This window comes from Eptatretus burgeri, chromosome 10, assembly GCF_056783735.1.
Source record: "Eptatretus burgeri isolate ZD-2024b chromosome 10, Ebu_testis_v1, whole genome shotgun sequence".
In the NCBI taxonomy this organism is placed as follows: Eukaryota; Metazoa; Chordata; class Myxini; order Myxiniformes; family Myxinidae; genus Eptatretus; species Eptatretus burgeri.
In genome coordinates this window covers 102,638,920-102,656,878 of record NC_140970.1, presented here as the reverse complement: position 1 = coordinate 102,656,878, position 17,959 = coordinate 102,638,920, and the positions used below count along the sequence as shown (strand labels likewise).

Here is a 17,959-nt window from a genome sequence, read left to right as displayed (position 1 = left end):
GGTGCTGTAGCCACCTTGCCACTCTTTAATGATTCTCTGATGGTTCAGCAAAACTGCCTGTGCTTGTGTCATGATCCAGAGTGCTTGAGATAGTTCGAGAAGATGGACGTGTGCTGGAGGGGTTGCAAGCTCTTGGTCTAAGGGGACATCTTCTCGCAGATCTCCTGGGGTTGGGGGTGAACCCTCCAGAGGGTAGTCATGCACTCGACATCCGCCAAGATGCCATCCTGGTTAGTATGACAAGGCAGGATGTTAACGTTATGGAGTACCTCTTATCGCTTGTTGGTTTGCTGTGTTCAAACTTGTTCATGAGAACTGGATGTTGATCATGCGTGCATCAACAGGAGGCTTTCATGATTTATTGAATAAGATGAATCTGCACTTTTTGAACGATTTTGAATTGCTCTTGAAGGAATTGTATGTAGATTCCATGCAGGACAACCACTTGTCCACCTTTGTTCCAAACGTGCTTTGCTTTGTGACAACTGCATTCATTCATGGCATTTGTGGTTTGTTTTTTCATTCCTGGTATTGGAAGAGATTGCTTTATCTGGCTTCAAGGCATCAGGGTAATCCTGTTGTGGGGCTGGGCGTAGGCCACGAGCACGACCTCTAGATGGAGCTGCAGAGTCGGCTCGACCGATCGCCAGGAATTTAGATCGTACTTCTTCGGAAAAGTCCGAAGAGTACAGGTCCCTTATTGGACTGAAGTTCGCCAATAGACAGACCACGTGGGGTAGGGTCGATTGCGAATTTCAATTTACCTAAATACTCACGTGGTCCAACCTACCGGGGAAATTCACCCTCGACGGCTCCCATACAGAACGAGCTGCTTAGCGTACTCGTCCCGTGTTCATTCAGAGCGGTTTGATCGCCGAGATCCCTCAGTCCCAAATGTCCCGTTACAACGGCAACGGCCTGGCTAATTTTCCAACACGCAGCACGCTCAGTCAATGAAGGAATGGGCACGAATGAGTTGAAACATTGAACAAATGGGGGTGTTTATTTACAATTGGGGATGAGGGGAGCACATCAGGGCAGAGCTAAACCGAATAATTAAGAAAGCAATGCAGGCATGTACAGCCAGAGCACTTATACAGTTCACTACTTAGCAGACGGGCCCACGGACACACACATGCACACACACCCAAATAATCAGACCAAATGGTCTTTATTCGGACCTCCAGCCCGGAGGACAGTCGGGCTGAAGACCAGGGTCTGTCTTGGACCTGTCCACCTCGTGTGGTCTTCAAGTTGACTTAGTCCGGCGAGTGGCGAGCCGAACCCGGACACTGGCGAGCAACCCTTGCGGTTTTGCAGGGACTGGCGTCGCTCGAGCTCTCGATCGTGATGAGGAGGACAATGACGACGACGACCGAGACTAGCTTCTGCTCAGGCTCCAGACCAGCTCCTGCGCCTCCTCAGGCTCTCTATCGCGAGGAGGAGGACAAAGACGACGTCGACCAAGACCAGCCAGACAGACTGCTGTCCCGTTTGACTGACTCCCCTTTTTGCACTTCGGTGCGGCTCGACCCCTCCCCCCCCCCCCACTTGGCTCACGGAGAATCCCGGGGCAGAAGGTTGTCGTCGTTCTCTGCAGAACTGTAGTAACCCGTTGCTGTCATTGCATGTTGTGCTTTCCAATAAAAGGAAATCCTAACTATCAAAAGTAACTCACAGCGCATAAACATTTATTTACCCATTAGACAAGGGAAAAGGGAGCTATCTATAAAATACATACTTACCGATATAACTGATCTCTTGGACCTATATGTTGTGTGCGATAGGTTTCCAAATTTGCAACAATACTTGTGCCTGTCAACAATTGTCTGTCTGTGCCAATGCTGTTTGGGACAGATACGCTGATGATCTGGGGAAAGGCTCCCTGCCTCCATCTCATTCCTTGGCTGGTCTCGGCTCCTAACGATATGTAAGGCCTTAATCCACACCGCCATAGATTATTCTGTGCAGGCGGCACCAGGTCTTACTTTGTACCTCTGGAAGTGGTGGAATACCCTGTGGATAATAACTAGAATGATTATGCAGGAGACTGAGGTTCAGAGGTTACTCCTTTCTTACCACAGACAGGTTGGGGTTGGGGGGGGGGGGTGAAGGGGGGAGTACATGCCTACACTCTCAACTATTCAGCACTCTCGAGCCCTACCAGGTCCCACATGCTCTACCATAAATCCATACCCCGTAGCCCTCCCCAAATCCAGGCTAATTGCTCACCTTCAGTTTCCCCCTCCTCTCCTCATCTCCTTCGTATCCCTCTACATTCTTGTGGGGGTAGCCAGGAACGTTTTTGGCCCAAGTCTTTCACGAACCAGCTGACCAGACCTCGCATTCAACTGAAGGTGACAGGAATTTGTAATTGGTTAAGGGTCCTGGCGGTAACTTGCCTACTCTTTGTCAAAAAGTGGGACCTTAATGTCCACCAACCACTTGTGTTGGCAGACGGGCTTAACATCCCTCTGATGGACAGCACACACATAGATGCCTCACCCTGCATGTGAAACACCAAGGCGGCATTTTTCTAGCTGGACGAGGATTCAGATCCAGGTGACACAGCTCGGAAGCAAGTGTGCTTACCTCGAAGGTGAATAACCTGGTGTTGGCTTAGCGGTTAGGGTCCTGAGTTCAAGCCCCGTTTTCCACTGAATTAACACCAGGGGGTTGAATCGGCCTGTCGTCCTTCCGAGGTCGGCGAAATGAGTACCAGTGTAGTGGCCAAAAGGCTGCACACGAAGGGAAGGGGTATCGACAGATTTATAAAATCTGGTATTGGTGTGGTGCAGGCATGATGGGCCGAATGGCCTTCTCCTGTGCAAAAAATTCCTTGTAATTCCTTGAAGCTATTGTGCTACCCTGAGAGGTGAAATCGATCAGATGCCAATATTTCACATCACTTGCCAAGTGTGTTTTTGTTTTTCTGAAAGTTTAATGCTGACCGATTTAAATTGTGTTTTCATTGGTATGGAGATGTTTTTGTGTATCTGTTAATAATGTTCTGAGAAACGTCTTCCTCACCTATGGGTCATACAAGTATGATATGGGTGAGACAACGAATAACTGTTTACCTCATTGGTATCAACTCCACCGCTCCTTTCCTCCAGTGGATCAACAACATTGAGGAGGATCGCAAGTATTCCAACTGGCCAATCAACCTGCAGGAGCTGTTACGGCCGACCTTTCCCGGTGTCATCAGACAGATCCGCAAGAATCTTTACAACCTGGTAACTCCCGTAATTCTGATCGTGATTTTAATGGACTTTAAGAAAGCTTTTGATCAAACCGGTCACACAGTTGTGATCACAAAGCTGGTTGATCTTGGTGTACATCCCACTGTCTTTCTCTCTGATTTCTTGTTCTCCCGCCAGCAATGCATACGCAATCGTGCGATTCCCTCCGATTGGGTATTGCTCATTGCCGGAGTCCCTCAAGGAACCCGCCTGGGACCCATCCGTTGTTGTGTTTTTTTTTTTTAGCGATTATTAATGATTCATTGCTGTTCGATGAAACACCTCCTTTCTGGTCGTGCACGCTCTTCCCTCTCTGTGCTTTGTTACCCCAGGTTTCTACAGGGCGGACGTGGTCCACCATAAAATTCCTTCTGGTGAAATTCCCTAAATCTAGGATCACTGCTCACCTCCAGTCGTTCGTTCATTCCCCCCCCCCCCCCGTCTGCAACCAACTTCCCTTCAACTCATTCTTCCCTCCAGGTTTTCAAGACAGTTGTTCACCACCATATCATATTGTATAAGCCTGGTGTTGGCTTAGTGGTTAGGATGGTGGCTTGGGATCCCAGGGTCCTGAGTTCAAGCCCCGTTGGCTGCTGAATTAACACCAGGGGGTTGACTCAGCCTGTCATCCTTCCGAGGTCGGCGAAATGAGTGCCAGTGTACTGGTCCCGGTGTATGCCCCGGTTAGAATAGGTGTACCATATCCCTGTGTGTCGTAAGAGGTGACCAGGGTTGGCGTCAGGAAGGGCATCCGGCCATAAAACATTGCCTCAAGAAAAAGCCAAACCCCTGCACAGCAGGGAAAAATGGCTGTAAAAACGGTCATTTATTATATATTATATCATATTGTCCCCCATCCAAAACCATGATCTTTTATTCCCCCATTCACCATCCTCAAGCCAACCTCTTTCTAAGTTTCCATGGTTTCCTTCCTCGAGTTTGTGGCTGCATCCATCTTGTCCACCCCGTGCATTGTCCCCTAGCCCTCATTCTTCCCCACATCACTTTTGTTTTTTTTTCTTTTTCTCGGTCTCCCTCCATGTTGTCCCTCGACCCCACTGTTGGTGTTCTTCCCCCTCTCTGATGTTCCTTTTGTTCTGTTATATCCTGATCCGTTTGATGTTCCAGCTCCTCCACGAGCCTCTACATTCTATAAAAAAAATTGAGAGAATTCAAGAACGCACGCGTCACATGATGATGGGATCCAAATACACAATGTACGGAGAAGTCTCGGTGCTCACTCCAAAGTGTGCAAGAATGTATAACGTTACTCTGTATTGCATTAAGAAAAACACCAATTAATTTGTACAATATTTGTCTTCTAATAACTTTACAACTTGCCACTGAGCTGTCTAGCCTGGGTTTGAATCTCTGCCCAGCCATAAACTCTCATCCTGGTGTTTCGCATGCAGGGCGAGGCATCGATATGTGTCGCCGTGCCTCAGATGGACGCTAAACCGGGCGTTCCATCTTCCAGCATTAGTTGGTGGACGTTAAAGATCCAACGGTGTCCTTCATCGAGTAGGCGAGCTATCTTATTTTGATAAAGATCTGGATCCAGATACGAGGGTTTAAAAAGTGATTCTTGACCACTGAGAGATTGGGCCAAAAATGATATATAGCACATTTATATAAAGTTGTGAACTAGTTATGACAAAACTTGTTGGACGAGTTGGGTAGGTGATGAGAACAAGCCGATTAGATTCTGGTTCAGGTCCGGATCCAGATCCAGCCTGTCAGTGGGGTACAAGTCGTAAACTTAGTCCTGATCTTCATCAATGATCTCTCTGATCCTCTATCTATTTGCTGATGACTCCACTACCTGCCGTGACATCCTTCAGACAGACAGGTCGCTGCCCCCTCTCCCCCCTCTTCACACTTCAGACCTTTGAGGAAAAATATAATCACAAGCTGGTCAAACACTTGGAATAAGTCTTTCAATTCTGACAAATCTCACACTCTCATGAGCTCTCTCTGAAAGGATGGTCTGGCAACTACCCCTCCCCCCCAATCCTCCTCTACTTTCTGAACAATCATATAAGGAGGTTCAGATATTCAAATTCCTGGATCTCTCTATTAGCCATGATCTTTCTTGGACAAATCACATTTCAAAGTTGACCTCCAAATCCAGTCGCCAACTGGGCATCCTCCGTCATACAAAGTCCTTCCTTTGCACACCTGAACTCCTATTCACCTACAAGGCTTTCATCGGCAGCTTGATGGATTACTGCTCTCCCCTCTGGGCTGGCTCCCCTGCCTCAGATCTTGCTCAACTTAATGCCATGAAAACTAAGGTCTTCAAGATCATTGGAATCTGTCGCGCTGAAGCGGAGTCGATGGGTCTATCGCTTCGCCATCGCAGACAGGACGGTGGTCTCTGTCTTCTACTGCCACCTTTGTGGTCTTGCACCCTCTGCTCTTTCCATGTCATCCCCAAGTTTCTGCAGGGCTCACATGGTCCACCATCAACCCTCTTCTGGTAAAACTACCCAAATCCAGGATCATTGTTCACCTCCACTTATTTGTTCCTGTTTTCTTCTTCCTCTTCTGTTTTTTCTCCCCCCCCCCCCCCGCCTATGGAATTAACTTCGACATCCTCTTCGATCTCATCCTTCACTCCAGGTCTTCAAAACAGCCGTTTACCACAATCTCAGATCATCCCCATTCCAAATCCATGATCTTTTCTACCCTCGTTAACACCATCCAAATCCCTCCTAATTTTCCAGTTTTTTTTCCTCCTTGGAGTTTCCTTCCCCATGCATCATACATCCTGATCCGTTCAGTGTACTCACTCTTCCACGAACCTCGATTATGTGTGGAGGAGGAAAAAACAAACAAATAAGTGTTCAGCCTGGTGGAGGTATGTGTTCTACCGAGTGCCATTCTACTTTATTTCCTCGTGTTTGCTTAATGGTTGGGGTGGCGTTGTTTGGATCCTCGTGTCCTGCGTTCAAATCCTGCTTTGCTGTTGAATTAATACCAGGTGTGGTTGACTCAGCCTGTCATCCTTCCGAGGTTGGCAAAATGAGTGCCAGCATGTTGGTACCATGTGTCGGAGTGGCGACCCGTCCAGGATTGTGCCCAATAGCCAAGGAGACTGCTTCGGCAGCACCAACGCTCTGCACAGAGTATGGTCCCAATAGATGGAAGGATTCTTGTTTGTTTTTATTCTGCCATTCCTGTTCCACTATTTTATAATTTAATATTTATTTATTTATTTTAAAGCCTGTATAATGCCTATTCATTTTTGATATCTTTGTATTGTTGAGGGGAAATTATTGGGGTTTTTTTAATGAGTTATCTCCAATGGAAATATATTTGACTCCAATCATATTTTTATGTCTTATGATGTATATATTTTTAAAATGACATCTTTTGGGTTTCCTTTTTTTGATGTAACTTGGCATGCTGTCATTATATGTGGAATTTAATGAACCATTTTTTTTTTGAATAATTGAAATAAACATTGTCGGTGCCTACACGATCACGCTTATATCCACTAGGTTTCATTGTCCTTGTATATCTGTAGTTGTGTGACCATTGAACAAGGACAGGAGGACAATGTGACCAAGAATGAAATTCTAAATCCATCCTGCAGGTGCTTGTCCTCGACCCAGAACAAGCTGAAGCGAAGGAGTTGATCAAGCTTGCTGAGATGTTCTACCAGCACAACATCCCCTTACGGTTTGTGGTAATTTGTGAGGCTTCTCCAATGGGAGATCTTGCTGTGTTCATAAATTGTCTGTTTGTCTCTACGATGAGTTAGACCAGGGGTCCTCAAATATTTTTGACCATGAGCCAGAAGCAAAATTCCTTGGCGCCTTGTGGGCCACACAACCAAATACATCTTAAATGAGAAGGGCACTCGGTCGAGCGCATACCTCCGCCACGTAATGCCTGATCCACGAGAACATATCAGGCCCATTATATATTTTTTTTATCAGGCCCATTTATATCGAGTCAATTCGACCTTGTCACATAATCAACGTGTCCACCAAGTTTCGTCTGAATTCGTCCACAACTTTTTGAGATGTCCTGCACAAAATCAGACGGGTGAAAACATGGCCTCCTTCCACCTTCGGTGGCGGAGGTAACAAGTAAAAGCTACATTCTCTGGACACCACTCCTTCATGATGTTCTCGCATAAAAGTTAATTTTGCTCCCCATTCTCGTTCACATCCTCTCAGGCAATTGGAGTCGTTAAGCAGGATTATTAGTTAACAACTGAATTAAATTAATGGACAACTACACCATACAGTTGGCACGTCACATTACCATTTGGCCTACATGCCATGTTGATGTGCCAACCTTCATTTGTGGGAATTGATGTAGCAAATAGTTTATCAAAATATTATAATTATACCAAGTTAAATTATGAACGTGCAGGGTAGTGTGGTTTATGTGAGCAGCAGTGCAGTCGCTTTTGCTCGTCCACGACCTTATTAACACGGGGAACGTGTTAATAATAATTTAGCAGCTACATTAGCACCATGCAATCAATCCGTTGATTGGGGATTAGGATTATCTCCACAGTCCAGGCTGATGGCTGCGGTCCAGATGTGGACCCCGGTCCGCCTTTTGAGGACCAATGAGTTGGACAAAGCTGAAATGACTCGGACTGAAAGTGTGAAATAAGGAAAAGCCAATTACTGTATTTTCATTCAATTCTACAATGTTACATTGAAGATGATGAGTTGGAGTATGTAGGATACCTCGAGTGTATTCAGAAGGAACAAGGTTTGACCTTTGACAGAAATGATTGTCTTGATGCAATTTCGCAATGATGTTGTGATTATGGAAAGAAGGAGCCTGGGAAGTTTCATCCAACACGTAAGAAACCCTTATATATTTCATTAGGAAGTGTGCTTAGTCATCAGTTCCCATCCCTTCTTTACAGGGTACGAGAAAGATGTGTTGTGTGCGCTCTTTTCCTCTGTGTGATTTCCATCTTTCCATCCACCCACCCCCCCCCCCTTCCCAATTCCTCACCCTTTCATTCCCAAACTTCCATTCCCTGTGCTTCCCAAAAAGCCTTCACCCTTCACCTCTCGAACCCCGTACTGGTTCAATAACATTACTTTATTTAAATCCATAACCATTCTTCCATCCTTAAACCAATTTGTCCCCCCCCCCGCCTCCCCGAACCTTCTTCACATCCGAGCACCTTTCCCACAGCACAAATTGGACACACAATGCAACAAGTCATGCAGCACACACATTACAAGTCAATACCAGCGCTAAAAAGAAACGTCACTGCAGAGCCGATGAGGATGCCCCGTGTGCGGTCAGAGATCATGGGGCAACCCTTGCCCACCGGAGCCAAGCCTCACACGTGGTTGCATGGTGCTCGCATTAACTTTGCCCCCTTGAGGCCACACCTGGCCCGGGAGGAATAAAAGGCGAGCGACCAGAGCTGTTTGTGGCTGCTGTTTGTGTGCATTGGGGATATAGTCGGAGGAAAGCTGCCTGCCTGTTCATGCGAAGAAGCTGCGCTGGTCTGGGATAAACCGTGCCGAGGCGAGACGAGCATGGGGCGAGGCCAGGGAGCAAACGACGCCACGAGGTCCTTGGCATGCAGCAGTAGCTCCACACTGACTTGCACTATCTGTGCTTTCTTTCTCTCAGAACCAATAATTCGTCACCTTGAGACACACAGAGTGTTATCAATTTGAAAGAGCTATCAATGATTGACCTCTTTCCCCAGGTGGCCGAGGCACTCGTTCACACCACGCACCGTTTCCTCGAAGCTTTTACGCCGCATTCACTGCATCTCTCCTTTCATGTAACAACAACACACCACATTCCTTCGTTCCATTCCCTCCCCTTCCCTCCATTTTGGGATCCATGCAAGCCTACACTGCAGCCTCGCACTGACTCTGTCTTCTTCTTCCTCTTCCTCTATTTTTACCCAGATGATTTTGTCATACCCATTTTGTGTTCTTGCATATGTAAGATTGTGTTGTGGGCTTTTACGTGCGAAAGATTAATTGTTTTCTTCGTGACTCTGCATCGTTTCTGCACAGACTTGATTGCTGCCTGTAAACACGTGCTTTTTCCATGAATCCGGAATATAGATTTTCCAATCCTGCCAAATTGTCCTTTTCCTTCATTGGTTCGGCATAGCACATTTGTAATAATAGACAGGATGTTGTAACCCATCAATTCGCTCCATCAGGTAGCCGACTCCCACCCACGGTTTCGCTCGGCCTGACGTAATAAGTAGACAGGGTGTGGAGTCGAGAGCACGGTTCCCTCGTTGGAGTAATTAAACCGTAGAGTAAAGTAATGCGATCGTGGGTGCGAGGACCCTGCTGGATTTAATTGCCTCAACCTGCGTCCGTGGTTGCTTAGCAACACATTGGGCCGCGTAGTTATCCGTGGCTTGCGGCCTCAGGATCGGAGGTCCAATGCTTGAGTGCACAGAAGTTTTACGATTCTTTGCATGTTTGTGTTTTTCAACACAATTGTCCAATATCACTCAGTTTGATTCAGTCTCAACCAACAACAAAATGTGCATTTGGTGATGCAGGCGTTTGTGTCCCCTGATCGAATAAAATCTTGTGTATTCATTGAGTCATTGTCATGTTTTTTTATTTTTATTTTTTTGTTGTTGTTGTTGTTTAATTAACCTTACTGTATGTGCTTTCTTTCACCTTAGTTGTCTTTATTGTTATAAAAAAATTAAACTACTTTTTCTTGCTTTTTCTCTCAGTTACTTGGGCAGACTTCATTAATATATGTACTTTTTTTAAAAAATGCCCAAATTTATGTTTTATTTCACTCCTATCCCCAAACTCCAAACCCCTCCCAGGCTAGGACTGGTGTTTGTGGTGAATGCAGAGGAGCAGGTTGATGGGAATGAAGATCCAGGTGTAGCCCTCGTCCGTGCTTTTAATTTTGTTTCTCTCGACTCGGATAACAGCAAGGCCTTCTCCACTATTGTCTCGGTAATGAAATCCTGTTGATCCCTTGTAGCGTTTTAATTCCCGCATTCTCTTTGTGTACGTTATGCAGCAATACCTCTACTTCCTCCTCGCCCTCAAAACCAACCTTTTTTCTGCTGGTACCCCTATTGTCTTGCTCCCATTCTTTGTTTTGGTGTGCTGCAGATGTATGACCGTGTTGAAGACGGTGACCTTCTCACCGTGACAGACGTGGTGTCCGTCCTGGCAAAAAAATATCCCAGCTCCGATCCCAAACACCTACTTGGCTTGGATTCTGACTACGATGACAGCAGGACGGTTCGTCCTTGGGGTTTTGAATATCCCTGGTGTGTCGCTAGCCTGTGGTGCATTATGATAAAATTATTTATTTATTTAATTTGCATTGAAAAGATCAGCGTAATAACATCATTTTGCCACTTCGGTGCTCCTGAATAATGAACGTTATGTTTTCCGAAGAAAGAATTACGGATGCGAGCACGGCAACGCAAATCGGCGTTACCGTGCTCATGCTCCGTAATTCATGAGCTGGGATAACAATGGCACGTGCATATCAAACTTACTGACTTATTCTTATCCACAGCCGACATCACTCATAATATTGTACAAGTCTTTATTATGACAGAATAATACAGAAATTTTTTGATTGATAGCTAGTATATTGTGACCGAGCTCCCGATTGCTCATCATTTTGTAAAACTACATCAAAGGGGTGGAACTGCCTGTTGTTTTCTGTTTTGCCTTGTCCGTCTCCAAGCTTTCCTCGTTTACTTTTCAACATATTCACAGCACTTACCTTTGCCGTCCTTCCTGACCTGATAGAAAGTGTAATCTCTTTTGAAGAAAAAGAAAAATTGGAGAAAAAAAAAATGTTCGCTACCTTCATACTAAAATATGTAGTTTGGTGCCTGTCTGTCTGTCTGACCGTGATACATTGGGTCATTTTCTTCACCAATCTCATCCAAACTTGACAGGAGGACAAAGGGCCACACGATGGAGGTTGTAGTAACTTGATCTCCTCCCCCAAGGGGTTTTTCCTCCTCGGACAAATGCCATGTTAACGTTTATAAATAGTTTATCTTGGTGTTCCGTGGGGCACACCAACTGCAAGTCAAAATATTTTTTTTAACCACAAACACGTATGATTACCTCTTTTTTTTTTTTTTTAGACAGTCACTGCTGATGTTTAACACTAAACTGAAAAGGAGAAAACCCGACGATCTTGAGGGATTATATGCTTATCGTGTCCATCACGTATCAACAGACCCGAGCCGAGATCGGCTGTAATCTACTACTAGTATATACCCCAGAGAGGATAATAACGTGATCCTTCCTGCTGCTCCCTGAGGGAGCTGGTGTACGAGTTATTATAAATGCTAGTTATTATATGAACTATCAAAGGTACCCAGCGCTGCTGGGCAATGCCGGGTCCCTCCCTCCACCCTTCTCCCTCCTGACTCCTGCCCCTTACCTGTGACAGGTAAGTTTTGACAGCACAGTACCCACCCCCTGGGTGGGTCGAGTTTGCGCATTACTTGCTGATAAAAGGTATCGTCTGTGTTTTGCAAGAACACTATAAATGTTTGCTTGGTGTGCACATAAAAGTGTGACGTCCACGGGACTTGAACAGTCCCGCTAACGTAGAATGAGCCGAAACGATGGAGGCGGTTTATTTATTTATAACCCAAACATGGCGGTTCTAATCGCTCTACCGCAAACGGGACGAGGAAGGTGGCACGAGTCACTTTTCACTGAGTTGATGATGTTTATTTGTTTTTATTATTAACCAGAAATAACAAGGCTCGGCAAGAAAAGGGATCCGGGGCGATTCGACGGGATGGTGTGGGATCGGGTGTGGGGAAAACACAGACAATTCCAATGAATATACAGACCTCAAACCCTCTAAGGCACCAAGTACACACACACACACACACACACACACACACACACACACACACACACACACACACACACACACACACACACACAACGTAGCTATTTCTGGTGGTCAGGCTGGACCGTGGTGTGGACGCAACTGTCTCTGGATCAGCGTCGGACGAGTTGGCCTTGCTCTCGTCAGGGGGGGGGGCAGGAGAAACCGTGGTGCTGTCGACCTCCTGGTCCTGGCCCAAGTCCGCTCACAGCCGCCAGGGAACCAGTTCTGGCGCCAAATTGCGAGCAGGAGAGGGAGGCAGGTCCACCCGCCGTTCGACCCCGTACTCCGAGTCAGCAGAACCCCAGAGCCAACCAAGGTGAGGCACGAGGCTCAGGAAGGCTCCAAGACGCGATGAAGAACACGATCGAATCAGCACAAGAAGTACGCTTCCCGCGCAACAGCCTCCACACCAAAAAAACACGATCTTTTTGTCCCGATCTTCTTCCTGATCTTCTTCCTCTTCCTTTTCGACCCCGAACAGAACCTTTTTATCCTCCCGTCCTCGTCACTTCCAATCGAGCCGTTTTTATTGGCCCACCGCCGTCGCCTTCCGCCAATCGTGATCACGGGGTGGAGCCATCCGCAGCCCTGTCCTGTGACGTCACGGCCAGCCTCCAGGGACTACTAAAAGGGGTTTACGCAGACACACTTACCCTATCCCGTGTCCCTATCTAATTACGTGACAATTATCATTTCCCCCTTGAAGAAATGAACATTTACAAGACAACTTATCACCACTGAATTGCTACTTATTACATCGAGATCCTGGTAAACTCGAACAGCATGGCATACCTAATTAAACATCCTAATTACCCTTTGAATGCATACCCCCCCCCTCAAACGTAACAAAAGGTTTGAGTTGGTCTTCAAGGCATAGAGGGTACATTCTAATAATAATGTCTCTGTGGTCGAAAGCATCTAATCTCTCAAGCATGTAAAAAGGTCCAAGTGGTCTCAAGCTCTAAATGGTCAAGGGTCCAAGCTGTCTAATCTGTCTGAAGTGTGTAGGGGGCTTTAGGGGTCTTTGGGGTCTGAAAGGGTCAACCCCTGGCTTGGACTTGGCTGTGTGCCAAATGTGGTGGTTGTTGGCCCAGCGGTCTTTGCATAAAACGTGAACATACAGACACACAGACATGCGACGGATTTTATTTATTAGACGAGTGGGGCACCTCTGGGTGAGCATAGATATGTATGACATTTGAACTGCGCACAAGGGAGAGGAGGGAGGTGAGGGGTGGGTGAGAGAGGGTGTAACAGTGACTTACTATTAACTTGACTTGAGAGGGGTAAGAACCTTCCTTGACTTATTTACATCTAATACACTTCACTTCACAAATTAAAAATTCCTTAAAACCAAATGTCATAAATAAATACATTGGATTCTATCATTAGTCCACATATTCAATGAATTACATTCAAAGTTTTTCGAGGTGTTGTTTAATTGTACAGTTGGAAAAGGGTTTTATCACTCGCCTGAAATAAAGTATTAATGTTTACCCTGGGAACATGAAAAATATAATTAGATGTCAGTTCGATGCCGAACTTCAGTTTTTCCTCGCAGGGATCCCTACCCTTCCTCTTCTACTCCCGCTCACTCCTCCCTGCATCACCTCCAACCAGATACATTCAAAATGGCTATTATAACCAATTCCCTCGCCAGGAACCCTACCCTCACTTTTTTACTCCCCCCTCTCTCCTCTCCCTCCTCACGCCTCCCTGCATCACCTCCAACCAGATACATTCAAAATGGCTATTATAACCAATTCCCTTGCCAGGAACCTTCCCCTCACTCTTTTACTCCCCCCTCTCTCCTCTCCCTCCTCACTCCTCTGCGCATCACCTCTTACCAGATACATTCAAAACACCTATTAGAATGCATGTTTGTGTAAAAACACCAATATTCGTTCAATTGGCAGAACATGACGAGGGTTTTTTTTAAATTTGATCAGATCAGATCATGATGCTGGTTGTGTCTTTCATTTGTCTCGTGTCTCTTCACATTTGCTTTTGGTGATAACTGCAGTTGAACTTGCTGTATACTATTCGGTACTGCATTGTTGAGAGAATGTTACTTTTGCCACGATCTTGTCGATACGCGAAAGCATGATCTGCAATTTTGTCTTATCTACGCACTTTCAAGAAATTACAAATTGTCGAGACAAGCCAGGGACAGCATATGCCGGTTTGTCTGCAGGCTGGTAGTATGTTCTACAAGCGTGTGGGGCTGGGTACATTGCCTCAGGCACTATTCAATGGTGCTCCGTACACATCCGAGGAGCTGCAGCCTGATGACTTTGAGACGATCACGGTGCAAAAAATAATGGATGCCATGACATTTTTTCAACGGGCCGTGTACATGGTGAGACCCGTCTCCAGCTCGATCTCGATCTCGATCTCAAGCTCTAGCTATCTCTCTCCAGCTATCTCTCTCCAGCTATCTCTCTCCAGCTTTCTCTCTCCAGCTATCTCTCTCCAGCTATCTCTCTCTATATTGTCTAAGATTGACTGATCACACAATGTAGAGCAACGGTAAAGGGTTTTGGAGAGGGTGAGTAATTACTGACTGATAAAATGGAACCAGTTAGTCCATCACTTATGCAGTTTTTTAATATTTTTTTTTATTTTCAGGGTGAGCTGACCAATAGGATGGATGTTGTTGAATTTCTGATGGATCAACCAGGTGTCGTGCCACGGTTCAACCCACTCATTCTCGCTTCAGAGAGAAAGTATCTTGATCTGACTTCTTCTCAAGGTGAGTTGCATCAGAATTTTATTCCAATACAGTTTAAGATCTTTCAATAAAGAATGCATGATGTAAAGAGTCAACAAAGGATCAAATATAATGAGCAATGGATCTTTAAAAAAAATAAAAAAAATTTAATGTTCCGTTTGGGTTGTTTCTTCTTGAACTTCTGCCCTTTTCCCATTCTCTCTCCTCTTCACCTTATCTCAGATCGTTATGACATCGATGACCCGAAAACGTTCGTACATCTGGATTTTCGAGACAAGAATGCAGCAATAGAGCAAAGCATGAGCTACATCACCAAGAGAGGTGAGGAGTGGCCGAGTTAATGGGGTTGCCAAGTACCTTTGTTTTGGATGCAAAACTTTGTTGACGTCCGATGTTACATCAGTCCATGAAAATTGTGGACTGAAAAATAATAGTGGGTTGGGTTCTTGTATAAATGTCGCGATCGTGGAAACCAAGCGCCAATGGGAAGAGAGGGATTCGGTTCCTGGACTTCGAGAAAATATCGAGGAAGATCGACAGCAGTCAGAAATAAACACGTATGCAATTGAAATAGACACACAAATATATATTAATATAAACATGCAAATTAAACAAAAACATAAGAGTTTTAATTTTTAAATTTATTACAAAACAGCGAGTTGGGTGAGGGTAAACATATAACGTACTTATTTGAACTGTACTCCGCTGTAAAAAGAAAATACAAGACTTATCCCGGAGGGGGTGATGGTGTTGTAGGGGACAGGGTGGAGGTTATAAAGATGTGGATGTGGAACTTGTGATGGCTGTTCGATCATCAGGAGCATGACGAAGGCGCCGACTGCATTGCCACATAGATCAAGGGTAAGATGATCCTTAGCCACCTTGATCCAGAGGAAATGTTCTCTGCTGGGAGAGGAAGGTATGAGATGGCATCCTCTTCCAAAATAATCCTGTCTCTTCGGTGTTAAAAACCTGCTCCGGCATAAATCCCTTCGCCTCGATTCGTTCCGTGAGCCATGGTTAAACTGGAGCCTTCGATCTCGTGAAATCGTTGGTAAATCTGCAATGATTTCTCACGTGGCGGCATCGCCGGGCGTCTAAAGCGCCCCGGTGATCTCGCACGCTGGAGGATTGTTGTACATCGCTCCTTCCCAATGCCATATCCAGGCAATGCATAATGTCATCGCTCGGCACCGAAGGAAGGGAGTACTCGGTTTTCACTCCGTTTGTTTGTGTTCTTTTCTTGTTTGTTTGTTTATCCAAGTGATATCTCAGCCATCCTTTGAGCCAGGAAGCTGAAATTTGGGGACAAAAGTGAAGATGTGCCTTTTCAAAGGCAATATATATATATATATATATATATATATATATATATATATGTATATAATTTTGATTAATAAATTAATTAATTGCTTGATTATTTATTAATTCCTTATTTATTTTTTTCTCATCTGGGGATTATCTCATTCACCTTTTGAGCTCGGAAGCTGATATTTGGACACAAAAGTGAACAAATGATCTGGCTATAAAGTTGTTTTTTTGTTTGTTTGTTTTTTTTTGTTTTGTTTTTTTCTAATGTGAATTACTTAATTTTCAAACGGTAATAGATTCGGAAGAAACATTGGTGGTTTAGGTATGCTATCAGCCAACTGAATGAGAAATTAATTATTTTACGATTATTATTTATTTTAATTATGCAATTGATCACTGAATCCATCAATTATTGCACACCACTCACTCCAAATCCGTCTCCATATGCTGCATGGCGAATAAGTATCATTTTTACACATTCACTTCAGAAGTACACCGCTCCCTCCCAATTCCGTCTCCACGTGCTGCACGGTGGCAATGTTGTGTGCTGGATGATTGTTATTTATTTATTTGGCATGGGGGCGGTGTACTTTGTACCGCTACTTGTTTGTTTTTTTGTTTCCTGAAATAAATCTTACGTGACATGAAAAGGAATTGTATGAAAAACCTGAGTGGTGGTCGGCAGGTCTGCAGTGTTAATTCTGATTAAATTTTTGATTGTAATGCAAATTAGGGAGGTCTTGGATTTTAACCGTGGCTCGTGATGTCTTTCACAAGAGTACATGTTCTTGGCAGCTAACCGTTACCAAATAAATCTTGCCATTCAAATAAGTTGTGATGGATGAAGTGAAATTAATATCTTATGGATGACATCAGTCACATGGTTTCTGCTTGTGCTGACTTTACCTCCTTACACTGACACATTAATCTTGCAGATGTTCCAATAAATATATAATATTTAGAGGTTCATCGTGATAGCCACCGGATTAACCTTGTTGTGTTATAACCAAGAACCGTTTTTACACTGATTGATTTTTGCATGATCATGACCTTCCTCAACCCGATCCTTACTTTTAGCATATTGTGTAACATGCCTTTGACAGATGAAGATGCAGTGCATCCTGTGACGATATGGGTCGTTGGAGATTTTGATCATCCTTCTGGGAGAGAGCTCTTGTACAGTGCCATAAAGCATGTGGTGAGCGAGACACACTTTCACTACTACAGTTTACCCTGCGCCGAGTTGCTTTCCTGTATTCCACAATCTCTATTAGCATTACCTTCCGAACTCCTGTAATTGTTTCACTTACTTGTTTATTTATTTTCCCAACGGGCTTCTTCATTTGGTGAAAGTTGACAACGTAGTCATTTCACAAAAGTGACAAACATGAGAACCTGAAAAATGTAAGGGCAAGGTAGAACTGACACAGTGGCATAGACATCAAGTGAATGAAGGAAGAATAAAGGAGGAGGAAAGGAAACACTGAAACGAGCAAGTTGGTTGGTTGGGTTCGGAAAGGTTAATGGGGTTCATAAAGATCACGGGTCAGAATTGGGGATGATGATGAGATGGCGGTGCATCGCTTGCTTAAAGTCTTCGAGGCAAGAGTGAGTTTGAAATTTTTGTTGGGTGTGAAAAAACAGTGCCCATGGACATGGCTCCTTTTATACATACTCATCCATCGATAAAGCTCTTTCTAACCATTCACTCGTATTGAGGTTTAGTAATACATAGATGGGCCAGAAAGCGCGAAGCCACGAATCGTGGAAAAACTAGAAGTGCAATCGGTAAAGCGCA

General features: G+C 44.8%; 1 protein-coding gene across 6 annotated transcripts in view; it reads left to right on the top strand.

Moving 5' to 3' along the window:
* Positions 1 to 17,959, top strand: part of UGGT1 (UDP-glucose glycoprotein glucosyltransferase 1) — a 93,877-nt gene that overhangs the window by 25,592 nt on the left and 50,326 nt on the right. For all 6 annotated transcript variants that reach the window (XR_015062737.1, XM_085899741.1, XM_085899740.1 and 3 more), the window contains exons 13-21: positions 80 to 230; positions 3,117 to 3,236; positions 6,841 to 6,926; positions 10,054 to 10,189; positions 10,352 to 10,483; positions 14,314 to 14,478; positions 14,748 to 14,871; positions 15,073 to 15,171; positions 17,265 to 17,359. Coding sequence is in view for 5 of the 6 variants with exons in the window: in XM_085899741.1 (XP_085755867.1) it covers positions 80 to 230; positions 3,117 to 3,236; positions 6,841 to 6,926; positions 10,054 to 10,189; positions 10,352 to 10,483; positions 14,314 to 14,478; positions 14,748 to 14,871; positions 15,073 to 15,171; positions 17,265 to 17,359 (1,108 nt within the window). In the remaining variant the exon portion in view is untranslated. The remainder of the gene's footprint in view (positions 1 to 79; positions 231 to 3,116; positions 3,237 to 6,840; positions 6,927 to 10,053; positions 10,190 to 10,351; positions 10,484 to 14,313; positions 14,479 to 14,747; positions 14,872 to 15,072; positions 15,172 to 17,264; positions 17,360 to 17,959) is intronic.